We start from the raw sequence: 24,548 nt of genomic DNA on the forward strand, positions 1-24,548 counted from the left end.
CCACACCCTGACGGCTTCAGTTTGGGGAGTTAGTGTTTTAATAGTTCTTCATTACTAATCATAAATGAGGTTGCCCTCTTCTCTCACTTACCTAGTGTATACTCTGTGGTCTGCAGCGATATTATACTCCAGGAAAGAAAAAGAAATGGAGCCCTGGCTGGTGTAGCTCAGTGGATTGAGCGCGGGCCTGCGAACCAGACAATCGCGGTTCGATTCCCAGTCAGGGCACATACCCAGGTTGTGGGCCAGTTCCCAGCAGGGGATGCATGAAGGGCAACCATACATTGATGTTTCTCTCCCTCTCTCCTTCCCTTCCCCTCTAAAGATAAATAAATAAAATCTTAAAAAAAAAAAGAAATGGAAAATTGTTCTGTCTCTCCTCTGGAAGAGTGTAAATAACATTCTAATGATCTTTTCTTTAAAGGGCTGATATAACCTATTAAATTATAAAATTGTTTATTGAAAATCCATGCAGTAAAGAGGCCCATGAAATAAAAAGTCAGAGTTCTCTGCTTTCATCTGCTCACTTCTACTCTTTACTCTTCTGCTTACTGAATCAGTTAAAAAGTTGGTGTGTACTCTTCAAAACCTTTATGTCACATATAAAAACAAAAAAGTGTTCAAAAATAAAAATTAATCTAATTAGTGAGGCTTACAGTTTCTGGTCTTTTAAACACTTGTATTTTGTTTGTGAACTCCCCCGTTGTGTACTTTTCTGTTGTTTTTATTAACAGTGATTTGTAAGGATTTAATGTTTTAAAGAGATTATCTCTTATCTCTCTTCCCTTTTACTTCTTATTTCTATTCCTATAAGTAATCATGGAATCATTGTTAATTTTCTATTGTGTATCCACTTAGTTCTTTTCCTATGTACATAAAAATTTAATATTTAAAATTATATCAGGTAACAATAAAAATATTTTAAATACACCACTTAAATTGTATGTACTGTAGCTAGGATACTTGATTATATTATGGATGCAATAATGAGTAGTTTACTATACTGTCCTTACTTATTTTACACAGCAATAAAAAAGATCAGTAAGATCTTTTCAAAGGATGGGATATATCTCATTACTCCAATGAAAAAAAATTCCATTTTCTCTCATCATTTCACTCTTAAAATGCAGTGAAAATTTAGGACAGGGATGTGGGACCAAGTACAAGAGATGGAATTTCTGACTTTAAGTTACATGAAAATTGTGGTAGAGATAACCTTCTAGAAAGTTGTTTAAACATTCTCTGCCCTTAATGTTTTTGCTAATTTGAGGTATCATTGATCTCAAATTACTGCCAATATGGTTATCTTTTTAATTTCTATCTTCCTGATCCCTGCATGGTGAAGCCAATTGTCACGTATTTATGAATTTTCTTTATATGCCCTTTGCTCATCTCCTTCCTCTGTGTGGAATTCTTTTTCTCTTATTTCAAGGAACAATTTGCATATTATGAATGTTAACAATTACATGTGTCAAACATTTTCTCCCAAGAGCCTCCAGAAGGCACTAGATGCTGCTAAGTGTGCGTTCTCGCTCTGGTTCGTGCACCACCCACCCCTCCATGGTCTCCTTCCCACTTGCCCTTTGGGTAAGTCTGTTTCCTGCTTTATTTGTTTCCCTACCAAACTAGAAGGGAGCACGGATATGGAATTAAATATTTAAACAGGGCTTATGACAACTTTAGTTTAGTTAGAAAGGATATGGAAATGCCTCACTCCGTGTGTATAGAGGTTTTTCTGTGTTTCCTGTCTATTACAATTTTTCATGAAGTGACTTTTCCTTCAGAACCATGAACACTGACTGACTATATATGCCAGTGAAAATGGAGAGCTCACTGACATACTGGCTGATGAAACGTAAAAAAAATGTAGTCAGTCATTTAGATACCCTAATGATCAGATATTTCACTAGTCGAAGGTACGATAAGTTACCAAACATTTGGAATATTTATGAGACTCTCCAATGTAGAATGTTTTTTTCAGGCAGATGCTGTGCTAACCTATTTTCTTATGTTATTAAAACAACAACAACAACAACAACAACAACAACAATAGAAGCCCACAAAGAGTAATCACTAATTCACATGAAAAGTATTGGAGACAAAAGATAGGTCAAAGTAACACCATTGTGATATTATGAAAAACAGTCTAGAACCTAAAAATGTCATATCATTCAGGAATCATTTGAATTACTAGCTCTTGAAGATACATAGAAGAGGGAGAAGCGAATGCTCAATAATATTTTTTAAAACAATGAATTCCTATAGTAACCTCCCAATCAATAATTACTGATCTCCCCAAATCAATAATTACTGTCCTCTTGCTTCTCCTGGTTTGTGTGTGCCCAGCCATTCACACCTTTCCTTACTGTGTCTGTTTTATTCAGACTAAATTGAGAGTCTTTCTTTGGTGCTAAACTAACTTAAGTTTAATGGAGTATATTTTATGGCTTAGCTATATTCACTAATAACCATTGAAAATCTTGCTTGAGGTAATCATTGAGACCAGGAAATTAAAAATTTTCATTTCTTTCTTTTTTAAAAACATACTTAGAGAAAAATTTTAGAAGTATATGACTTGAAATGTATTCTTAAAATTATATTATGGATAATAAAGGTGAGCTATCTTTGTTTAGCTAGGAAGCATATTACCTTATACTTTATAATATTTTAAAAATACTTGTATCTAAAGATAATCATCACATTTGCATTTGAAATCTACCTTTTTTCCCCTGGAAAACTACACAAGTCATTATACTTCTTTGCTTTGTTTGCTCTTAAATAATTTGAGAAGATTTTGATATTAGTTGAATATTGAGATTTAATGTTAGGCATGGTAGATTCTATTGCTTTAAACTTTTATTTTATATCTTTAATGCTTCTTGCTCTTGGTAAATTATAATTTAGGAAGGCAGAACAATCTTAGTATGCAAAAAGAAAGTATTTGTCAGCCAAGATAATCAACATTTATGCGAACTGAAAATTTTCAATATTTATGAAGATTTTTAAAATGTAGAAAATGTTACAGGACTGTTTACAAATTAAGAAGTCCTTCTTCCTGGAACCCACAAAGTAGATTTTTACCTATTTTAAAATATAAGAATACAGTAGCATACTTTGAAAATAGTTTACATTATAATGGGCAAATTAATCTTGTCACCCAGAATGAGGCAGGCTTATCATGGGCTGGCAATTTAGGAAATTGCTCTAGTTATGTCTTGTCATGATAAACGTGCATTTCTACCACCTTTTCTATACACAGGTCATCTGTTTCTGTTCACTGGGCTTGGCGTCCAATGAGGCAAGTAAGACTTGAGCTCAGTCTGTTGTCTCGATAAAAATCCTGGTAACCCCAGTGGTTGTAAGGATTCCCAGCGGTCCTTAACATGTTCTCTGACAGTGATTATACTCTACTTTTGAGCACAAGTGACTAATTGCTGGTATATAATAATAAAAAATAATGTCATAATGTTATAGTACAATAAGAGTTAGTATTCCTCCTGACTTTAATTCAGGTTCATGTCTCTTACAGAAAAAAAATTCCTTGGAAAGGGCAAAAGGGAACAGAAGTGCTCATTTTGCACCACTTCATGAAACAAAATTTGGAAAACTTTACTAATACATCTTGTTCTATCAACATACAGGGTCCAGCACAAATAACACCTTTATAAATGACAAAATTAAGCATGTAATTTTGTAATATAACAATATCACACTCAAGAACACCATGTAACATTTTAGGTGAAATGTTCAAATTAAAACTATAAATTATTATAATCATATTATTACTCTACCAGCCACACTCAAGCAGATATCACTTCTGCGGGACTCTGTATGTTCTTCAGGAATACCAATGGGTCACTAATTAATTAACTAACTAATTAAACAATGAAGCCCATTCATTATATGTTTTTTTACAAAGAGGGATTCATTTGAAGACAGATTCCTACTTTGGCACATGATGGAGAAAAATAGGATAATCTTGGGAGATATCAAATTAAGCATGACTAGCTTGTAGTGGTCGATTTAACATGTGACACAGAAATTAACTGTGGATATATTGTAGGCTTTGGTGTGGGGTAGCAAGGATGATGTGGCAGGCGCACGTGTAAGCCTCTATTATAAATATATGGTCTTGAACACTTTAAATCTGTGAGTATCCTGAGTATGCCCAGACAAGAGTTTTTAACTGTGAGCATAAATTTGTTTTCCCTAAATGTGAAACAAAGCCAACCAGGGCTGCTCAGGGAAGAGAAGATCATCAAGGACCTATTTAGACAGTTGCTTCTAGGTAAAAAAAAAAAAAAAATAACAGTCTTCAGTCAAAGATGTGTCAATCCTAATTTTAAAGATTGATTAGGCAGCTGATTTTTTCTTCCTTCTGTCCTTGGAGAAGATGAAAAATAACAGGTCCCCTTCCACTTTAGACTAACCATTCATATACTTCATGACAGTTAGGTTTCCCTTGAGCCTTCTCTTCTCCAGGACAAATTATGCTAACTCCTTCAGTCTGTCCTCATAGGTCCTATTCTTCAAACACTAAATCATCCTTTGGTTCTCCCCATATCTTTTCCAGTTTCTTCAAAATCATTTAAAAAATTTAAAGCCTTAAATGTTACTTCTTTGTTTATATTAGTTAGATTAGAACTTTGAGAGAATATTTGTGTCTCCATTCTAAGTCAGAGCAACAGCCAGCATGGCACAGGTCCGTGGGGTGAGAGGAAGAAGAAGAAAAGGAGGAGCCAGGGAGCAGACTAATATTCACCTCCATGGGTTTGATAAGCATATAGAGGAAAAACTGTGCTGGGAAAAGTGTAGTAGGATTTATTATGTCCTTTGGGAAAATACCAAACTGCAAAATTATTAAAACAATCCGAGCTGCGTTTGAGTTTTCTGTAACTAAATAACCTGATACCTCTCTTCACTAATTATAGTTCTGCAAAGTAAAAGATTAATATGTGAACATCATGCCAAATTTAGCCCCCCCCACCAAATGTAATAGATGAAGATGAGCAGTGCTCCCTCAAAAAAGGGCATAGGGATTTAGCATCAGAGTGACCTCAGCTTAATGAAGAGCTAGAACCACTTTTTCAAGCAGATATTAATGCAAAGAGGGGACATTGGTGGAGCATTACCTAGCATGGCTTCATTTCCTGGTGGTATATGACCCATAGAAAGAGTATAACATTGGCTTTGTTGACATGCTGTTCTGGATTTGTGGCATCCCATTGTCTTTTATGCAGCCTCACCTTGACTTTGGGTGATTAGCATACTGTAGTCATTTCCACCTCTCTATTGCATGAGAGCCAAAGAGAAAGCCATAATCTTATAAAACAAATTCCCCTCCACAACAAAATTATTATGAGAGCAAGATTCCACTGTAAGAACCTAGAATAAAAATCCTAAACTTTCTAGTCTTTCTTACTTCAACTCAAGTGTATTACTAATTGAATTTTGTATTTATTTGATAACTTTCAACCTAAAGTCATATCTATGACAAAAGTAAAATACCTGGCATTGATCCTCTTGATTCTGGATTGTACACTAGAAATGATGTGAACTGCCTCATAGCCCCCACAGGAGAAGAATTCAGTCACTATGAAAAGATGGTACTTATTCTTCCCAATATACTTCTTATAAGTCAACAATAAATAATAGGCATTGAACAAAGTCAACTTACAAGAGATTTAGTTCCCCATTGGAAAGCTCCATGATTCACCCATTGCTGATTTATTTTCACTTTTGGGTGGGGTAAAAATATAAATTGGCCATGCCCATTTTGAAAAACCACAGGCAGATCTTATGAGAAGGCTCTTGTACTGAATGGTGTGCAGTGGTGAAATAGTTGTATTTTGCACTAACCCCTCTTTGAAAGCTAATGCATATATGGTCTTACCATTTTTGCAGACAGGACAACACTGCTCTGGTTCATAGACTGGGTTGACACACTCAGGAACTGCGCAGTCTGCTACAACACAGTGAACTTCATTGCTGGGCTCACAGCGACACCATTCACATGGAGAGGGCTAGGAACAAATCTAAAATTAGCCCCTTTTCTCCTATAACTCAATGCTTGCACATTCATATGCTGTCAGAAGACAAAACATTAGTGTTTATATTGGCTTTACTGTATGAACTCCATTTACCATGTGTAGGATCGTTCCTCCCCAACAGAAGGCAACCTTGGCATTCAAGCCATAGTAGGTTGCCCTGTGCAGCTCAGGTTGCCATGAGCAACTGGGCCCTCACATATAACTTCCCCTGTCTATGTTCCGACTTTCCAAGTTTTTGGACAACTAATATGTCACATCCTGGGTGAGTTTCCAGATGTGCTGATGGCTCTGCCTTCCCCTGGTAAAGAGGAACCAGCCTGGAACATAGAAAATATGTTTGTACCATTTGTCATTTTCCTTCCTAAGAAAATTACTGAGAAACAAGAAAATGGTATGTGGACATTCTTACCCTTTGTATGAACTCTTTCTTTTTCAAGCTAACCTAGACTTTAAATGGCATGTTTTCAATGTGAATTTTGGAGGAGATTGCATTTGGCATCTAAACATCCAGGTAGTGCCTCTTGAAAGATTTCGGGAATACCCTGCATCTTGCCTGCTTGCTTTTATGAATGATTGAACTTCTAGTGACTTAAAAAGCCACTCTTTAAAAGTCAAAGACTCTGCAAATAGAACTGAAAGGTACTTCAAAGGAAAAGATAAATTGAATGTAAATTATAATTGAAAAAGAGAAAAGAATGGAATCAGAAAGCAATTTTTGTCTTCCAAGTACTTACCGACCAAGAGTGAGTTTGGGATTTCGTTTCCTTTTAGAAACTGCCTATACCACAAATGACTGTAGTCAGTGGCCAGTCTGTAACTTCTACATTCTTTACAGGTCCTAGCCCTCCTTTTCCATGAAACAGAGGTTTAGAATTCTGGAGTGACAACTTGGAGGTCTAGGAAGTTATGCAGGTCTATACTTCGAAAATCAAGCCATTTGTTTCCATAAAATTCTGCCTTGCTCCCTTGCGGATTGTGTTCGTGAACGCCCTTTGCCTTTGTCTTAGTGGCTACTCTCCATAACCACCATCAGCTCTTGTTTCTTTGTGAATCTGAAAATTTGGGTAATATCAGTGCTCCTGGACTCAGGTACCCTGTAGGGGTAGAACTTTTTCAACTAATTATTTTTAATTTTATATTTGGCTTCTGCTTGAAGAATGGTAATCTAGCTTTCAATTAATGACTTTACTTTCAAGTTTGGAAGGAACAAAAGAAGTAGCCTAAGAATCTGTGGGAAAAAGTATTGCTATTTTTTTTAACATGGCTAATGAGTTTGTTGTAGGGTAGAGTTAAGCTCTTTACCATGTGGCGAGTTGCATTAAGTATTTCTGAATTTATTGTGCCAAGCGCAGGGATTTTTCTAATGCTCTTCTACTAAATAATCTCAGTACATGAAGGGAAAGCTTTGATACCACAGCACATTATTTGTCAGAGGGAATGTTTAATGAGGAAGCCTTGTGAGAGATGGAAATTCTTGCTGCTGTACTGTTCCATTGTGGTGTCTTACATCCCCAGGAAGAACTGCCAGGAGATGTCCCCATTTCCTTGGTCAAGAGCTAAGCAGTAGTTTTGCACAGCCTTCTAAAAGTATAGCTAGGACTTGGCCAGCATTTCCTGCTAATATGAGAGAAAAACCAGCCGTTGTTATCATGGCTTCCACACCCTGCCCTTGCACAGCTGTGACTGTTTTTTCTGGCTGGTTCCCTTCTTGCTGAAGAGGTGGGGGTGGGGGGCTGATCTGGGCAATTCCAATGGACTGATTCTGGCATTAAAAATCCCAAAGGCCCCCCTAAATGTTCCCATGCAAAATGTGGACCTCAGAGTAATTGTGGTCTTTGAGAAGGACTTGTTGGGCAATTAGATTTGCAGCACAGAGTGATGAAGAATATGAATCTAATTCCAATGTTTTTGAACATTATTAACTACTGGGTAATTACACTGTTTGAAGGAAGATTTGTTATTTCTCCATCTCACAGCTGAGGATATAGGCTGAGAGAGGTCCGGTGGCTTCCCCAGGCACCATGGCAGGCAGTAAAGGGCAGAGGCAGGATTCTGATCTCAGTAGCCTAACTGCGATAGGCGCTGCCACGTGATAGCAAGAATTGCTTGCTATTCTGTGAGCTCCCATCTGAATGTTTTATTTTTCAGTGATTTGTACACTTCTTCATACAAACATGATCCTCAGGAACAGCCATTTAACAACTCAATAATTGCTTTACAGAAGATAGATATTTCCTGTTAAGGAGGAGATTTCACTAACTAGGGTAGTAAGTGCATGGGTTATTATGGAGCCAGAGATTTTTGACCTTCTGCTGCTGTGAGTTGGTAGAAAATTGTAGCAGGCTGAAGTTAGAGTGCATGAGGCTCATGTTCTAGGAGCCTGGCCTATTCAAGCCTTGGAGCCTGGCAGTGACATGTGAATGTGTCTGGGAAAAGCAGTGACAGATCCTGGTCCAGTAAAGACCCTGGAGCGTCTGACCGAAGTCAGTGGAGGCTGGATGTGTGTGTACTGGAATCCCTACAAATACTCTGAGTAAGAACTAAGGCTGCAAGGCTTCCTGGGAAAAGTATGTCTGTTTATATTTTTATTCCTATTTTTAAGGGATTTTGAATAATCAAACATAAATTGGAAAAATCAAAATGTCACCACAGCCATTGGCTTTATTCATACGCCACATCCCCATGTCCCTTCCTGGCCCACAATCTCTTATCTGAAACAGGTTATTTCCTCTTTTCATTCATTTTTTCCCAAACAATGTCTGTGTTTCAGTCTATTTCTTTTCATTTTAAGCCTCCCTGAGCCCCTCTCCTTCCCCATTTACAGTCTATCATATTTAACCCATCGGTCTCCCAGTACAACCCCTTCTGTGTCTTGCCGTCCCCTTTCATAAGCTCACCAGTTTGAACACCATTGTTTTCTTGCCCAATGTGACTTCCCTCACTGCCCTCATCTTCCCTGCACTTGTGACAACACATTGCTTAAACATTGAGACGATTCCTAGGAGTGGGCAGGGTGCTACTTTGACATTAGGTTCAGAGTTTAAAACTCCTTCCCACCAAACAGTATAAAATGCTGAAAGGTTTGGTGCTTTCAATTAATCTTTACATCTTATGCATTGAGTTGTTTACAGATTTCCTCTTACCAGGCTCTTCAATATGAAAACTGTAGATTAGATCTGGAAATGTCCCTGTAAAACCTAAGATTAAGCAGCAAGATTTTCCTTAGAGGAACAGAGGACACTGAAATAAGTACTTGGGAAAAAATCACTCTGACTAGCTTTTTGTAGAGGAACCCATGAATTATGTCTAGTGCACAGCTCTAGTCAGCTAGAGATTTGGTAAGATAATTAAATGACACCATCCTAAAACTTTATACCTGGAAAGTCTTTTTATAAGAAATATCAAAGAATATCTTGCTTTTTTGAAAGCTTTGGAAAATAAAGTAACATTCACTATATATATACCTTTATGTAAATCTTGATTGAAATTAGGGTTAGAGGTTAAATTGATTTGTTACTGTATGTACTCGATGATGGAGTACATGTCTCTTAGGAATCCCTACCCCTCTAGCTTAGTGTTTTGAATATCTAGTGTGGGACCCTGTTTAAGTAAAAACTTGGTATTTTATCTGTAGTTCCTGCTATCACTGAATACATTTGTATGGCAAATCCAAATGTTGTCCCAGCTGCCCCCCAAATTTCAAAGGGAGTTTTTCTCATATATATATATATTTGAGTAAAAGAATCTCTCTTAAATATTGGTTTAGGTGACTAGAATCCAAATTTTCCTCCTCAGTGTTAGAATGGAGACACAGCAATTCATTTCATATTCAAACTGGTTAACTTCTAAAGACCTTGCAGCTGAAATCCCAATGTCCCCTGTTCACGATTTTTGAAGATTGTTGGAGAATTGGAAGAGAGGTACCAGAATCCTGGAAACAGAAGAATACTCTATGATGTGAAGTAGGAAGAGTGGAATGAGAACCAGTAACTAAATTACTGAATAACCGATTAACTCCTGAAAAATTGTCAAATACGTTCTTGTGAGATTTGGAAGCTAACAGTCAACACAGGATTATTAGAACATGTTGTTATAGATTAGCTACATGTAACTTTCCAAATGTTTATAGAAATGCACATTTATTTTGGATTTCATATCCATAACTGAGGAAAGCCTGGATGTTTCATCCCTACGTCAATATTTCTGTAGTAACTGCTGTTGGCATTGCTCATAAAGTGCCCAGGAGGAAGTAGTAACAGTCTGTAAGATTTGTGATATGAATTCCAACCTCCAAATGGCAAGGGTCATATTAGCATTCATTTTACTATTTTAATTTGGTGAAGTTTAAGATATTCATACAAGTTTAGGAACCATAATTAGAAAAAATAGAACAAATGTTTCACTTACTAGGCTTTATTTGGGTGGTTGTGGTGTCATGGTTAAAAGGAAGTTCTTGATAACCATGATACTTTGCTTACTAGCTGGAAATCTTGGGGAAATTGCACAACCTCTCTGTGCTTTAGTTTCTTAATCTATACAATGAGAATAACAGTATTACCAACTTCACCAAGTTATTGTGAAGCACATAAAAATATATAATGAATATCATAACCATCATTATTGTGTACTTAGTTATGGCTTTCTAAAAAATTCAAAAAGTATAAAACTGGAACCCTATGACTGTTTAAAAGAATAAGTAAGTTATTTCTCTTGTTCAAAGTGCAATCTGATTGCAGATAAAGTTCGTGAAAAAGTTTTATGGGACATGATTTGGTGGGAGGGGATTTGTGAACGAATAGATTTAATCATGATAGAGACATTAAAAATTATTAGAGGCCTCTATATGAAGAATAATTGTGAATGGTTGAAATGATCATTCAAATTCACTCAGAAGAAAAAGAGCAACAAACCCATTTCCTTTCCTGAAGTCTCATCACTTAGATGTCAGCGCAGATGCCCGCCCTCTGGGGAGGGCTGCCTGACGATCCTTCCATCACCCCCTTCCCTCATGTTGTCCATTCAGAGCCCTAGTCAGCTCATGAAATTACCTTATGATTTCTTTCCATTTTATTCTCATCTGCTTTCTCTAGGGATTATAAACTTCTTCTATAGTACATTGGTCATTGCTACATTCTCAGCACCAAGAAGATATCTTAGCACATGATACTCAAAAAATTGTTAACATATACATAATCATTTGTGCAGTGTTTATGTTTATGTTTTTGTATTTGTTAAGCCACACCTCTGGACAGCTTCATCTGTGTTCAAGGGCACATTAGGGGAACAGGTTTCTGACTTTGCGACAGGAAACAACTATTTCAGTTTCACTATTATGGCAATGAACATAAACTCACTCTCTAAAGGTAATTTGAAATTCATAATATCTATTGTGTGGATCACAAGGTAAGTCAATCTTCAAGCACTCCATTGACTAGACTATCTAGCAGATGATTGCAGACTTTTACTGCACTAGAAAATGCCACGATAACTAAATTTAGAGCAAGCATACAGCGGAATTGCTAGAGAGTCTGACAAAAGCTAGTCTTATTTTATAATGTGTGTCAAATTTAATGGTTGCTTATTAAAATTATTTCAGTATATTATTTTAGGAAAAAGCCCCGATTTTAAAGTCCACTTTCCTAAAGCACAGGCTAGTGTACAAAGCCCAACAAAACACATTCTGAATATTCTGAGAAATAAAACTTAATTTCTAGAAAGCCTTCTGTGAATAGGAGGGGAGACACCCAAAACACTGGAATTATCTTCTGGAGGGCAGGCTGCTAGTAATACAGGTTTCCCCTAGTAAATGAGCATTCTAGGAACTCATCTGTATCACTGTACCAGCTGACATTGTTGTGAGAGGTTGCATCCAGCCTCAGTAAAAATTTTTTTGAAGACTCTTTCAACGTGTTTGCCCATTTCATGATGGGTGATTTATGAGCATACTTGCCCACTTCATGCTGAATGTTCCACAGTTTTTGACCAAAAAATGGCATGACCCCCATACCCCACTGTCCCTATTCACCTGATCTTGCCCTCAACAACTTTTTTTGGTTTCCTCAGATGAAAACGGCCCTCAAAAAAGAAATATTTTTCCTATGTGGAAGAGGTGAAACAAAACAAAACAAAAACAGCAGAAGCATTAAAAGTCATTGAATCAAAATCAAGTTCAAAAACTGTTTCTGAGCAGTGGAAAAAAGTCTTGATAGGTGTAGTATATCAAATGAGTACTTTGAAGGTGACTGAAGCTTAAAGATGTAAACAGAAATATATAACATAAGTAAATTCCAGGTTTTTTGGGTCCCCCCTCATATTGTTGAAGTCTGGAGAGAGGAAGACCTAAACAGACAGGACATATTTTAAGTGCCAAGTTAGCACACTATTGGTTTCAACGACTCTCCTAACCATGCGATACTATATTTTGGATGTCATGGGCTCTTATTTCTTTGATCATTGGCAAAAATTATCAAAAAGAAGATAGCTCTGATTGCTTTTGCAAAAGCTTCCCATTAAACAACTCTTTAAAATCTGATTTCTACCAAGGAAAATATACTGCTTTAAGAGGCACTCTTCTTTTAGGGAAAATTTATGGCATAAATTTCATCACTTTATGAAACAAATCTCATTACTTTCAAACCGTATGAGAAATTTGGAAGACACTATTTCAAAGTTGCTGATGCCTGTCAGGAATCTCACTGTTCACTTCATTAAAATATACATTAAATTGCAGAGCACAAGGGTATTTAGCATCCACTGCCACTCTTGTAGCCAGTAATTTGCATGTAACTGGTGTCACCTAATAACCAAGGCATCCAATGGGCTTTAACCAAAATTCACCATCATGTGAAAGACGACCCATCACATTACTGATGAAAAAGGCTCCTCACTGTCCTGTCTAATGGGATTGTGGTGACCTCTTCAGGGATCTGCCCTATTGACTGGGGTATATTTGAAATACTGAGATTGTAAGTCATCAAGTTATGAACACAGAGCTGGCACTTCTTTAATAATTTTAATATTGTGGAAGCAAATACAAAATCAGATATATAATTTTTTATAACCATCTCAGCTGGTCAGCAAATGCATTTGCTGGTTACCCTTTGAGTAACAAGTTAAGTAGTGGCTGTTCTGATTTTTTCTGAGAAGATTTTTTGATAATACATTCTGGAATATTAGTTTTAGGTGTCTGTTAAAAAGCACTTCATGTTGGTTATAAATACAAACATTTTGCCAAGTGATTGTAAAAAAGTGTACACAGCTTTGCCTATGTAGATATGATAAATTAGGTAAGTAATAAACCAAAATTCAGAAATGAAATGTTTAACATTATTTGTTCAGCATATTTATTAGGTATGTATTATATACCTGATAATGTATTTAAGGTAAACTGAGATGAACAATATATCTAGCTTGCTCTCAATAAATGACAATCTAAAAGACAACAGTGAAATCTAGATATCTATAAAAATAATTTTTAATGTTTTAAAACAAATTATTTTTTAATACAAATAATTGACAGAGCTATTATAATGGAAGACAGGATTATTGGAATTAATGTTTCAATTTTTGTCTGCAACTACTCCAAGCTAATATAAAACTCAAGAATATTGCAAAAACAGTTGATAAAGTGCCCAATATAAAATGATTAATTACAAAGTACAAAAAAGTCCCCTTATTCTTGAAAATTCTTCATTATAGTTGTAACAGAACACTGACATTATATTAATGGCCTATTTTTTTTCATAGCAGTATTTTTCTGAAAAATGTATTTATAAACTTTGACATATCTTTTATGGGCAGAAAACTCTATAATTATATACTGATTATTCTGATAAACTGATGGCCTATTGAACCAATTTTTTTCTGAATGTTTTCAAGGAGTCTCATGACAATAAAATGCAGCTCTTCCTGAAATATGAAGAATAGCATACAGAAAACATAGATAAGGAGAATGTAGGCAAAGCTATCTTTCTTTAGTTACAATCACATGTATTTTTTAAAGTAGGCAGGTGCACTTATCAAGGAAACATCAGTTTGCATTTAACAAGGGAAAAAATTATGTTTTCAGTCTCTAGGATCTTAGGAGAACCCAATAGAATAGACAAAGCCTAAAGGATTGAAGATAAAGATGTGTTTAAAGTATCACACCTATGTTTGTGAAATAACTTAGAAAAGCAGCAGCCCTTCATCCTACACTGATAAGCTGGATTGACAGTTGACTTTGGGACAATGAACTGAGTGTTTTCAGTAGAGCCTGTATGTCTCCATTATAGGGATGCTCCACTTATCATCCATTTATGCAGAAGTGGAAAAGTGAGTAACAGTGTAACTTCAAAACTTTACTATTGGTGCTGGAAAGGACAGATTGTTGATATCACCTAAAAAGCTAGTCATCTTTTAAAATAAGTCCATGTGTGTGTGGGAGGGAATACATCATCAGTTAGAATTCTACAACTTGAAAGAATTATGTAAGAGGCAAATATGCCACTCCTATTCTGTTGGAAACATTAAAAGGAAATAATAGAAAAGAGAGAGGGCCGTAATTCAGCTGGCTACCCTTATGTGGTGTCACCAAATTCAGGGTTTTTCACTGTCCAGGAGAGACAGGACTTATAGGCCTGGGAAAACCAAACCATTGGTTCTAGGAGTGCCAATCAGATTATTACTGACGACCCTTTATGCCACTATCTCATTATTTCTCTGGGCACAGATTTTCTAAAAGTTGAAATCTTTTTTTCACTTTCCATTTGCTGGTAATGTTCTTTTATACATTTTATAGACAGAGTAATTAACAGTTAATAAAATTAAGTGATTTATAACAGCTAATATGAAAATGTATTAATATTCAACTTTAGTCTAAACAGCAGTTTTCTACCAAATGTTAGACTTCATTATTTGATGCTTCCTTAACTTACAGCTTACCCCATTCCACAAAATATGTTGAGATGGCTTATAGACAATAAGATAAAAGTATATTTTAATTTAAAAAATCTTGACTAATTTCTGGATGGACCTTTCAACTTTAGTGGGCACTGGTATGTGAGGTACAGCAGATGCAGTCACAATGTTGAAACTACGTGTAAGCTGTTGCCCAGTAGAAGGTGGCTGTGGGCAGTACGTGCATTCGCATCTCCAGTCCTACTGTTGAACACTGTTGTTTTACTCTGGACAGACTCCTTGGAACCTGGCTTTTCTCATTTGTTCCATGGAGGTAATAAGAACACCACAGTAAATAGGGCACTCATTTTCTCACTTGATTCTTATGAAACTAAAAGAAAATTTTAAACTATGTCCCATTGGTTAAGTGACTATTATCTTCATCATAGCTCTCACCTTGACCAGGGTTTCTTTTATTTCCCTTTGTATATTATCAATGGTCATGTATTTCTCAGGGGAGTTCTAGATTTGTCATAAATTACCATTATTTTGCCATGTATAATGTGTACCCACATTTTAGTACTAATTCCCATATATAATTCGCATTAGTACTACCCAAGTACAATGTACATCCTTATTTTTCCCTCAAAAATTTGGGCAAAAAAGTAGACATTATACATGGAAAACTATGGTATTTTTATTAAATCATGGCCTAATCATTTTCTTATGGATAATTTGAAGTATTGAATTTGTAAAGAATATATTGTTTGAGTTTTGAAAACAATCTGGGTTTAATCTCTAGAACAGAGCAGATCACGGGTAGACTGAAAAATGACACGGGACACCATCTTTAGATAATGAGATTTGTATTTATGAAGATGAAACTTCAATCTTTCATCAGATTTGTGCTAAAAACAGATTATTTTTTAACAGAGTAACTTGAGCTCACATTTTTGGAGTCTTGATCTAAGTGCCATCTAGTTTCAATGTGAATGTCCTTAAGTCTTGTTTTTGAAAGGAAAGTTCTCTGTGATTATCCTCTTTCCCTGTCCTATTTAGGAAAGGGAAATGTCAGTACTATGCAGAAAAAAAAATAAGTGCAGTGTCAGAAAGCTGTGTTTCTTTTCTCACTATAAAGAAAAATGACTTAACTTTTAACTACTGGAAGATTTTTACAGTTGAGTGTGAAATTTCTAAATCTCAAAAATTATTATATCAAGGTCCATGTTTGTTGTTTTAAATTTGTATTTCACTAATGTAGGAATTGAAAAAAATCTAAAATTGCAGAAGATATGCCTAGTCAATTCTCACTGCATTCAGAAGGCAGGGTTTTTTGGTATAATTGATGGGAATGTGCTTACTTCCTTATGGCTACGGGAGTTTTTAAAATGAGACAAATTGAGCCCTAAAAATGTGGAGCAGGGGAAGAATTTCCCTCGTGTTAGCAATGTACTACAATTCCATCAGAAAGATGGGAGACTTAATGTGAAATTTGAGTTATAATTGAACAGGTATTCCAGAATCTAGGGCGTGTGCATGCTGAAATGGAAGATAAGCCATCTTTGCCACTTCTTGCATAATGTCCATGGTGAACTGATGAAAGCTAGTCAGGTATAATGGAGAGAGTGCTAGAGTTAGAGCAAGAAGCCCTTCCTTCTCACTTATAAAATGAGAATAAATATATCTTAGAACTAAATAATTCAATGAGTAAACACTAGGGCAAAATATATCATTAAGTTGTCAACAATTACTTGTTTTGATATTGTTGTGTCACTTCCGTGATCCAAGCCCTTTGGAGACTCTCTACGCATTCCAGACTCAGGTCCACACTCCTCAGTTGGGCACTGACGTGCTCACTCTTATCTCTCACTTTTTGCCTAGTCTATCCCCTATGTTTCGGCCACTCAGGTTAATTCACTTTTCTCTTTCTCACATGCTTTGCATTTACTTTTGCAAAATTTCCTATTTTTGTCTAAAATGCCTTCAATGCACTGAAATTCACACTCTTAAGATACCATCCTTCAGAATGAATTAGTCCTTTCTCTAAGGGAGTTCCTACAGCAGTCTTACAGGACCCTGTCATTGGTAGTATTTACCTTATTCCTTTCCAAAGACTGGGAGCACCTGGAGGCTCAGATTTTTGTCATATATGTTGGTACACCCCACAAAACCTACCTGTCTCTCCACAGGTAAGAGACATTTAGTAAAACGAGACACAATAAAATTGCGCTATGAATTAGGTAAGGTAACTTTAAAAGATGTAGTAATGGACTGAATACCTAAGTTGGCAGACAGTATGTATATTTTCATTCACTGATATAATAGGAAATCTATGATATGATATTAAAAATACCTACTGGACTTGTTACATCATTAAAAGAGAACATAAGAGATATCAAAATAATAGAAATTTAATTATCTTTGTTTATCTATTTCATTTGAGGATTTTCAGTAAGTAGAAAGTTATTGTTATTATATAATAATTTATATGTCTAGGAAATTATAATTACATTTACAATATATGTTATTATATACCTGTGCAAATTATTATATATCCAAGAACAAAACTGTACTCCTTGGAAACAAGCATGTAAAGAGATATGACTAAGCACATGTACAGTTAAGTATGTACATAGCACATTTAAAACAGGGAAATCTAGATGCCTTTTAAAATTTACATGTTTGAAAAGAGATTCCTTCCACAAGTGAAGTAAGTCCTATACTTGTTAATACACAAAGAATTTGTAACCTTCAAGAATGCAGGTTAGAAAGATCTGATGACAGAACAATTTGAGGGATGTGGAAGGGAAGAAGAGAATTGGATCACAGATCAGAAGACAGCTAACTTTTTCTATAGAGGGACAGATAGTAAATATTTTTGACCATGTGGGTCATAGAGTTGCTTGAGCAACTCCTGAACTCTGCGTTCTACCCTAAAAGGCACCATAGACAGAAATGAATGAGCATCACTGCTTTCCAGTAAAACTCCACACACCAAAACAGGCAGTGAGCTGGATTTGGCCAATGGCTCATAACATACTGACCCCTGCCTTAGTTTTCTGATTATATGTGACTGGCATCATTGTCATTATAATTGTAAGTAAGTAATTTTTCCAATTGAATTGTTTTACATAACAAAAATAATAAATTATAAAAAATAATCACACTAGATGCAATTTTGAGAACTTTAAACATAACCAGACAATAGAGGATAAACTGAGACATAAAGATGTTTTATCATTAACTTCAAAGAAGAATCAAGGAAATAAAAAGATTAAAAAATATCTTGCTAATGATTTAAGACAAACTGTTTCACTGAAACAGTAATTTTTAAATTTTAATAGAAATTCTTCAAAAAAGTATTTTATTAAATTTGTGAAATACTGGATTAAATTCAGTTTAGTAGTAATAATAGTAAAAATGTCACGTAGCTTTTATGAAGCTCTTTTTGCACGCCAAGTTTCCCTATTATCCCTCCATTTGCAACATGGTCACTTGGCTGGCGGGTAGGTGGTGGAGCCCACTCTACACTCCAGTTTTCAATCACACAGTTGAGCTCTGCGCTGTTGAACTGTACATACTGACTCTCAAACAAACCTTCTAAAATCGTTCAAGCACTGTCAGTATACTCATGTGCTCTGCACGTTTCCAGTAGATGTTAAAGGAATCACCATTTCTCAAATTTACTGGACCATGACAAAAAAAAAAAATCAAAATCTTTCCTAAGAATCTCACAGGGTGGCAGTACTCCCTAGAAGACAGTGTGAAAAAGGTTACAATTCAGCAGCCATTCCCAAATCCAGCTGACCATGAGGCTAATTTGTGAAACTTCAGGAAAATACACATTTAAATCATTTTGAGTGCAATTAAAAAGGAAGAGATCAAGGCCTGTGAGTTTTTGCAATATTCCTGCCTTTGATGATACTGACGATATATAAATGGAAGGACATGCCTCTGTTCTAATGCCATGTAACTAGATATTTTTTCCTACCCCATCCATTTTGCACACTCCATTCTTGCCATGAAGTGAGAGGTGGGAGATTTCAGTCTCCTGTTTCTAAAATCACGTGACACACGGCAATTTAGTTCCTTACAAATGTATAGCTAATTTAGCTCCTTTGTTACTTCCTAGTACAGCCTCAGTGAAAATAAATACGTAACTGTTTAATCTATGTTCGTGTTATTTTGGCCTATACTGTTTCATTACAACTTTAATTTTTAGACAAAACCCCTTTTTTTATCAGAGCCTTTGCAAACTTCAAGTAGAGTTTGCAAAAAGGAGACTGTGTCAGACTGATGTTAGATATGCCAATATTTTATTGTTCTTGTGTTCATGTAACTGCGTTGTCATGGTGACAGGTCCTGATATCACATTTCTATAGACAGTTGGCTGAAATAAATCTTTGCCTCCAACATATGTATTAGAAAGAAAGATGCAAATAAGGAGCATTTTTCTGTTACACCTCAAGGTAGTAAGATGTAGAAAAAAGGCCACAGGAAAGCAATGCATTACACCTTTGCCAATTACAAGCTATGTCATGGCAGTGTATCATTGTTTCTCTTGGCCTTGTGTTTTTCATTAGTAAAATCAAGGAGTTAGACAAAATAATTGTAAAGTTCTTTTCCGTATCTAAAATCCTGTAGTCTACTTTTACAAATATGAAGGAACTAGACTATGAAAAACAGACCATGATACTTGCCTTTTATATATAGAATTTATATCAACTCAACACTAGAAACACAATCCTGTTCTAAGAACTAACAATGGTAGTCAAACATCACTATTATGACAAAAGGATTTAAAAAACCCATCTATGTAATATTTAATTAAAACCTTTTAAGCAGTAAGAATTTCATTATAAATCAATGTGCAATGGCATCATTTTAAAATTCTCAATATATTTATTCTTCACAAGCCACATATGATGACATCAAAGTGTCTACCCTATAGCTAGAAAGATTAAAATCAAGTTTTGTTCATGATCATGTGATAATAAGGGAAAAGATAAGAGTTGTGTTCAGTGAACTTTTATCCACTTTAGAAAAATGTATACAGCCATAAAATATCATCTGGAAACTTCTCCAGGAGATAAATGAGTTTGCTTGTCACTTTAGTACTTTATTTACCCTCTTCATGGGGTCACTAAGTCCTTGCGAAGATGGCTTTATTATGACATGCTGAAAGGCAGGCTCGAGGCAAGGAAATCAACAATGGAGGTGTGTTAGGCTGAAATTGCTGATGTTAATCAATAGTGATGATAAAAGTACAAATTATAGACTGTAAAATAAGCCAGTGCCCAATTAACAATAGCTATTGTTTGAGAAAGATCTCCTGGATAAGCAGACTCACTGATCACCTCTTAGTAATTTCTTTCAAGCTCTTCCTCAAAAGCTTGGCAAAGTACAACTAAAAATAAACCAATAAGTTTCTCCTGTGCTGTCCTTTATAAAACACTGCCTGATGTGTAAATCAAGCTGTGGGAAAATACAATGAAACAAAAATATGGTCAGGGCAAATAAGGAGAAGTAGAAACAAAAGATTCACCTAATCTTAAAGTAAGATTTTTGAGAAGTAAAAACATTCCAGTTTCCTCAGATTTAATACACACGCTTGCTTCAATGCATGTATACAACAATCTCAATTTAGATGATATAGATTTATCTACAAAATTTGCATAAAATATGTAGACCAGGTTTATGAAATAATAAGTAGGTAATAGAAACAATTATGCTTGTTAACATCATACCATTGACAAATTATGTATTTTAGAGATTAAAGCCACAGTTAAAAATAGGCAAATTTCTAAAATATGCAAAGTCTCGTACAAGTGGAGGTAAAGTTTGGAAGGGGGACTACTAGGTCACTCCCTTTTTGGTTTCACCATCTTACATCATTGGAAGTCAGTACGGCATGGGCAGCAGAGTCTGTGAATGGCTGAAGGCTGGCCTCAAGTCTGAGATAGTCACTAACAGTGACAAGCCCCACAAATCTCAGCTGTGGCTGCAAATCAAACACCGATTTGTCCCATGTACACAGGGCACAGAAGCCCAGTCACAAATCCTTGTCGTCATTCTTATCACACAGTTGCCATCATTAGCAGCAGCAGCTTGCAATACGAAGGACAGCAATAAATATCAGTGAGTGAGAATGAAAAACTCTATGTGTAACTAAGCAAAGGGCCGGCTGACCATCAATTTTCCTAAAATTTACAGCAGGAGACCTTTTTTTTTTTTTTTTGACTGGAAACAGACAATTTCACCACTTCCAGGATTATCTTGGAAGCCACTTATACTTACTCCCTCATTTTAAAAAGTGTTAAATGGAGAAAACCACTCCTAAGTTGTCATTGGAGTGTTTGAAAAAATAAAGTATTATAAAAAATCTGATATACTTCCTAGATTTAGGGTCATTATAGAATTAAAATGCCAAGTAAGCACAATATAAACACATTGAGAAGGGGTGCAAGGAACTTTCTAAGTTTTAAGAAAGTTGACTTCTTATCTCTGCTATTGGTTAGAGAGTATACATATTAAGTAGAAGTTCCCTAGTTATTTACAAAGATGGAAATGTCCCAGTGAGAATATTCACCCTGAGCCTGTTTATTTTGCATGCTAGGGCTGAGCCTCAGGTGAGCAGCAGTCATCACTGATTAAAATTATTTAATCTATGTTATTTTGTAGAGATTTGAAAGGAGAATCCCTTCTGAATTTACTCAAAGGCAATTTTAATGTTGAAAACCACAACATGCTCTGCAATACAGAAAAGCTATTTTGCAGAGTCAGCAACTGTAGAATTAGTTTTCTCAATCTCTCAACAAAGATCCTAAATAATTCTTATCATAAAAAATAATGTTTTCTAAGACTTTCTGTAGACAGAATCTTACTGAGATGTCTCAGGTAACTCCACTAACCATTTGTTAATAACTTGTAAACCCCCTCATAGAAAAAAATATTAAAAAATTTAAAAATATCACCTATATACTCAAGATCTACCCATTTATTTTATTATTAAAATAAATACACCTCTAGAAACATGCACTGTACCCCTCTGCCTAGTGCAGACACCGTACTTTCTGCACCTTCCATAGGCTGGCCCAGTTTTGGGTGGGTGGGTAGGTGGGGTGCAGTAAATGGTGTTTCTGTGAGGTGTTAACTATTTGTCCCCTCAACTGAGATTTCTTTACAGCCTTCATCTTCCCCTGTTCTTTCACATACTTGGTCCTTAGCTACCGGAACATGTTGCCTTCCATTCTTTCACCATATTACAGTTAAAATAGACATCAAATTTCTCAAACCAAAATGCACAAATCCTTTCTGCTTAAACACATTTACAGATTTAATGTTACAATAGTGGACATTAATGATGAAGCACAGATTAATGAGAAAGCTGGAGAACCTGCCTTCCTGCAAAGGTACCCATTCGAGAGCAAGCCAATTCTAAACCTTAACAGGCATCAGGACTTTTATGGGCGGGATGACTTGGGACGATACTCCAAGAGATTAATTCTGTCCTCTTTTCTTCATTCCTCAAAATTTAAATAATAAATGCAAAATTCAGGGCCCAAACTAGTCAGTTTGCTACAACATGAAAATACCTTTGCTTTAAACAAAACATGTACATATAGTGTGAGGAAAGAGAAAATAAAATCACACTGAACCTTTTAAAAATAAAAATCAAAAACCTGATTTACTGTCTTTGGCCTGCATGGGGAAAAGGCAAAGGTCAATGCCCGAAGAGAAAGAAAGGTCTTTGGCAAATGCAAATCTTGAATTAGAAACACAAGGTTTTGACTTGAGAAAATCACATTGAACTGAGAGAGGCGACGCAAACCTGAACTATCTCTTCCAGCTGCATAGAGTATAACCTTCAGTGTCTGACCTCAAACTGAATCAGTACAAATTTTACAGTATAAAAAACATCCAAAATGGCTAATTCTAGCTGCGTGAGAGTTATAAAAATACTGAGCAAAATAAGCAACTATTTCTGCCTTTGGGAAACTCAGCAGAAGATAGTTAAGCACAGAGCCAAAGCTGACAGAGCCTGCATTTCCAATCAATATTTTTGTTCAAAATGCTATCGTAACTTATTGTTTACACTCCTTATTTTCTCAAAGGTAGGTCCAGTGTCTTTTTGCCTGGGTACACATAAAAGAAAGATGAGAGAACCTACTATACAATGGCCTTTATCTTAATACATCATTAGAACACTGGGAAATTTAGAGTTTTCAAAAAGAGTAGAGAGAAATTCATTTTCAAAGCTTGCACCAGTTATGTTGAAAAAAAATTCAGCCCTTATACATAACATTAGTATTCTTATCCAGTGACACGGGTGGTTCAATTTACACTTGAATTTGGTGATCAGAAGAGATTGGAGGAGGGACATATGCTATGCAACAGTATAGAGTGAGACAGCAGACAGCATAAAGCACTGGGTGGGTAAAGATAGCACTGGGAGGGAGAAACCAGGATGAGCCTTGTTTAGGGAGGGGTAGGGAGATGAGTAGCCAGTCACAGGACAGAAACAGGTGCTCCGTGAAAAAGGTGTGTCATCTCTAGGGGCCCAAAGAGTACTGTTTATCTGAACTTTCAGTGCTTCTTTTAGCTAATTAAAATAGTTTCTGTTTATGTCTTGCTCTAGCACATTTTAAAGAAACTCTAATTTAAACTGCTTTATTCAATGGGTTCACTTATCATCTGACTCATTACGTCATTCACCAAAAATGTACTGAATTCAGGCAGTGCTGGGGTTGTGAGAGAAAAGGAAATACGGTCCCTGGGCTTAATGGGTTCACTGTCTAGTGGGAGAGACAGATGGTGTCAGATTGTATTATTGTAGTGTGATAAAGGCAGCAGAGGTGGTGAAGAGCCTATATTCTGCAGGCCAGCTGCTTGGGTTTGAATCCTAGTTTATTTATTTTAGAGCTCTGTGGTGTTGGGCAAGCTACTTACACTTTGATGCTGCAGTTTTATCTGTAAAACAGTGCTAATGAAAGTATAATCCTCATACTGGTATTATTAAATGAAATGCATTTTAATACATATAAAGGTCTTAACGGTGTCTTGCTATAGATATAGTTCTTGGTGTGCACAGCTTGCAGTGAGATGATATAGTAGAAGAGTGAGACCCAGCCCAGGGTACTGCAGTAGGACAATCAGACAGCTTTCCAGTTGAGATTTTTTTCTAAAGATTTTATTTATTTATTTTCAGAGACAGAGGAAGGGAAAGACAAAGGGAGAGAAACATCAATGTATGGTTGCCTCTTGTGCTCCCCCTACTGGAGACATGGCCTGAAACCCAGGCCTGTGCCCTGCCTGGGAATCACACCAGCGACCCTTTTGTTTGCAGGCTGGGACTCAATCCACTGAGCTACACCAACCAGGGAGATGAGATTTAAATGGAATTTTGAAGTAATCTTGTAGGGTTTATGCAAGGATGCAATGGTGAAAAAGTGTGGGACAGAATGTGCAAGTAAACAGGGAAGAGAAGTCACTGAGAATTAGAGATAGTTGGAGAGGTTGATGAATTGAATCTAGACTATACTAGGGAATTTAGATTCTTATCCTAAACACTCTATGAATGTTTATGTCCTTACATATGCTGGTCAGCTCATTCTTTGTTTT

At 36.0% G+C, this 24,548-nt stretch overlaps 1 protein-coding gene across 1 annotated transcript in view; it reads right to left on the bottom strand.

The window, feature by feature from the left end:
- The window catches only part of VWC2L (von Willebrand factor C domain containing 2 like), a 146,412-nt gene that overhangs the window by 118,529 nt on the left and 3,335 nt on the right, over window positions 1–24,548 (bottom strand). Inside the window, exon 2 of the mRNA XM_037163558.1 lies at window positions 5,894–6,023. Coding sequence (XP_037019453.1) covers window positions 5,894–6,023 — 130 coding nt within the window. The remainder of the gene's footprint in view (window positions 1–5,893; window positions 6,024–24,548) is intronic.

The sequence above is a fragment of the Artibeus jamaicensis genome, unplaced genomic scaffold (assembly GCF_021234435.1).
Source record: "Artibeus jamaicensis isolate MK-2021 breed Jamaican fruit bat unplaced genomic scaffold, CSHL_Jam_final contig_1015, whole genome shotgun sequence".
Classification (NCBI taxonomy): domain Eukaryota; kingdom Metazoa; phylum Chordata; class Mammalia; order Chiroptera; family Phyllostomidae; genus Artibeus; species Artibeus jamaicensis.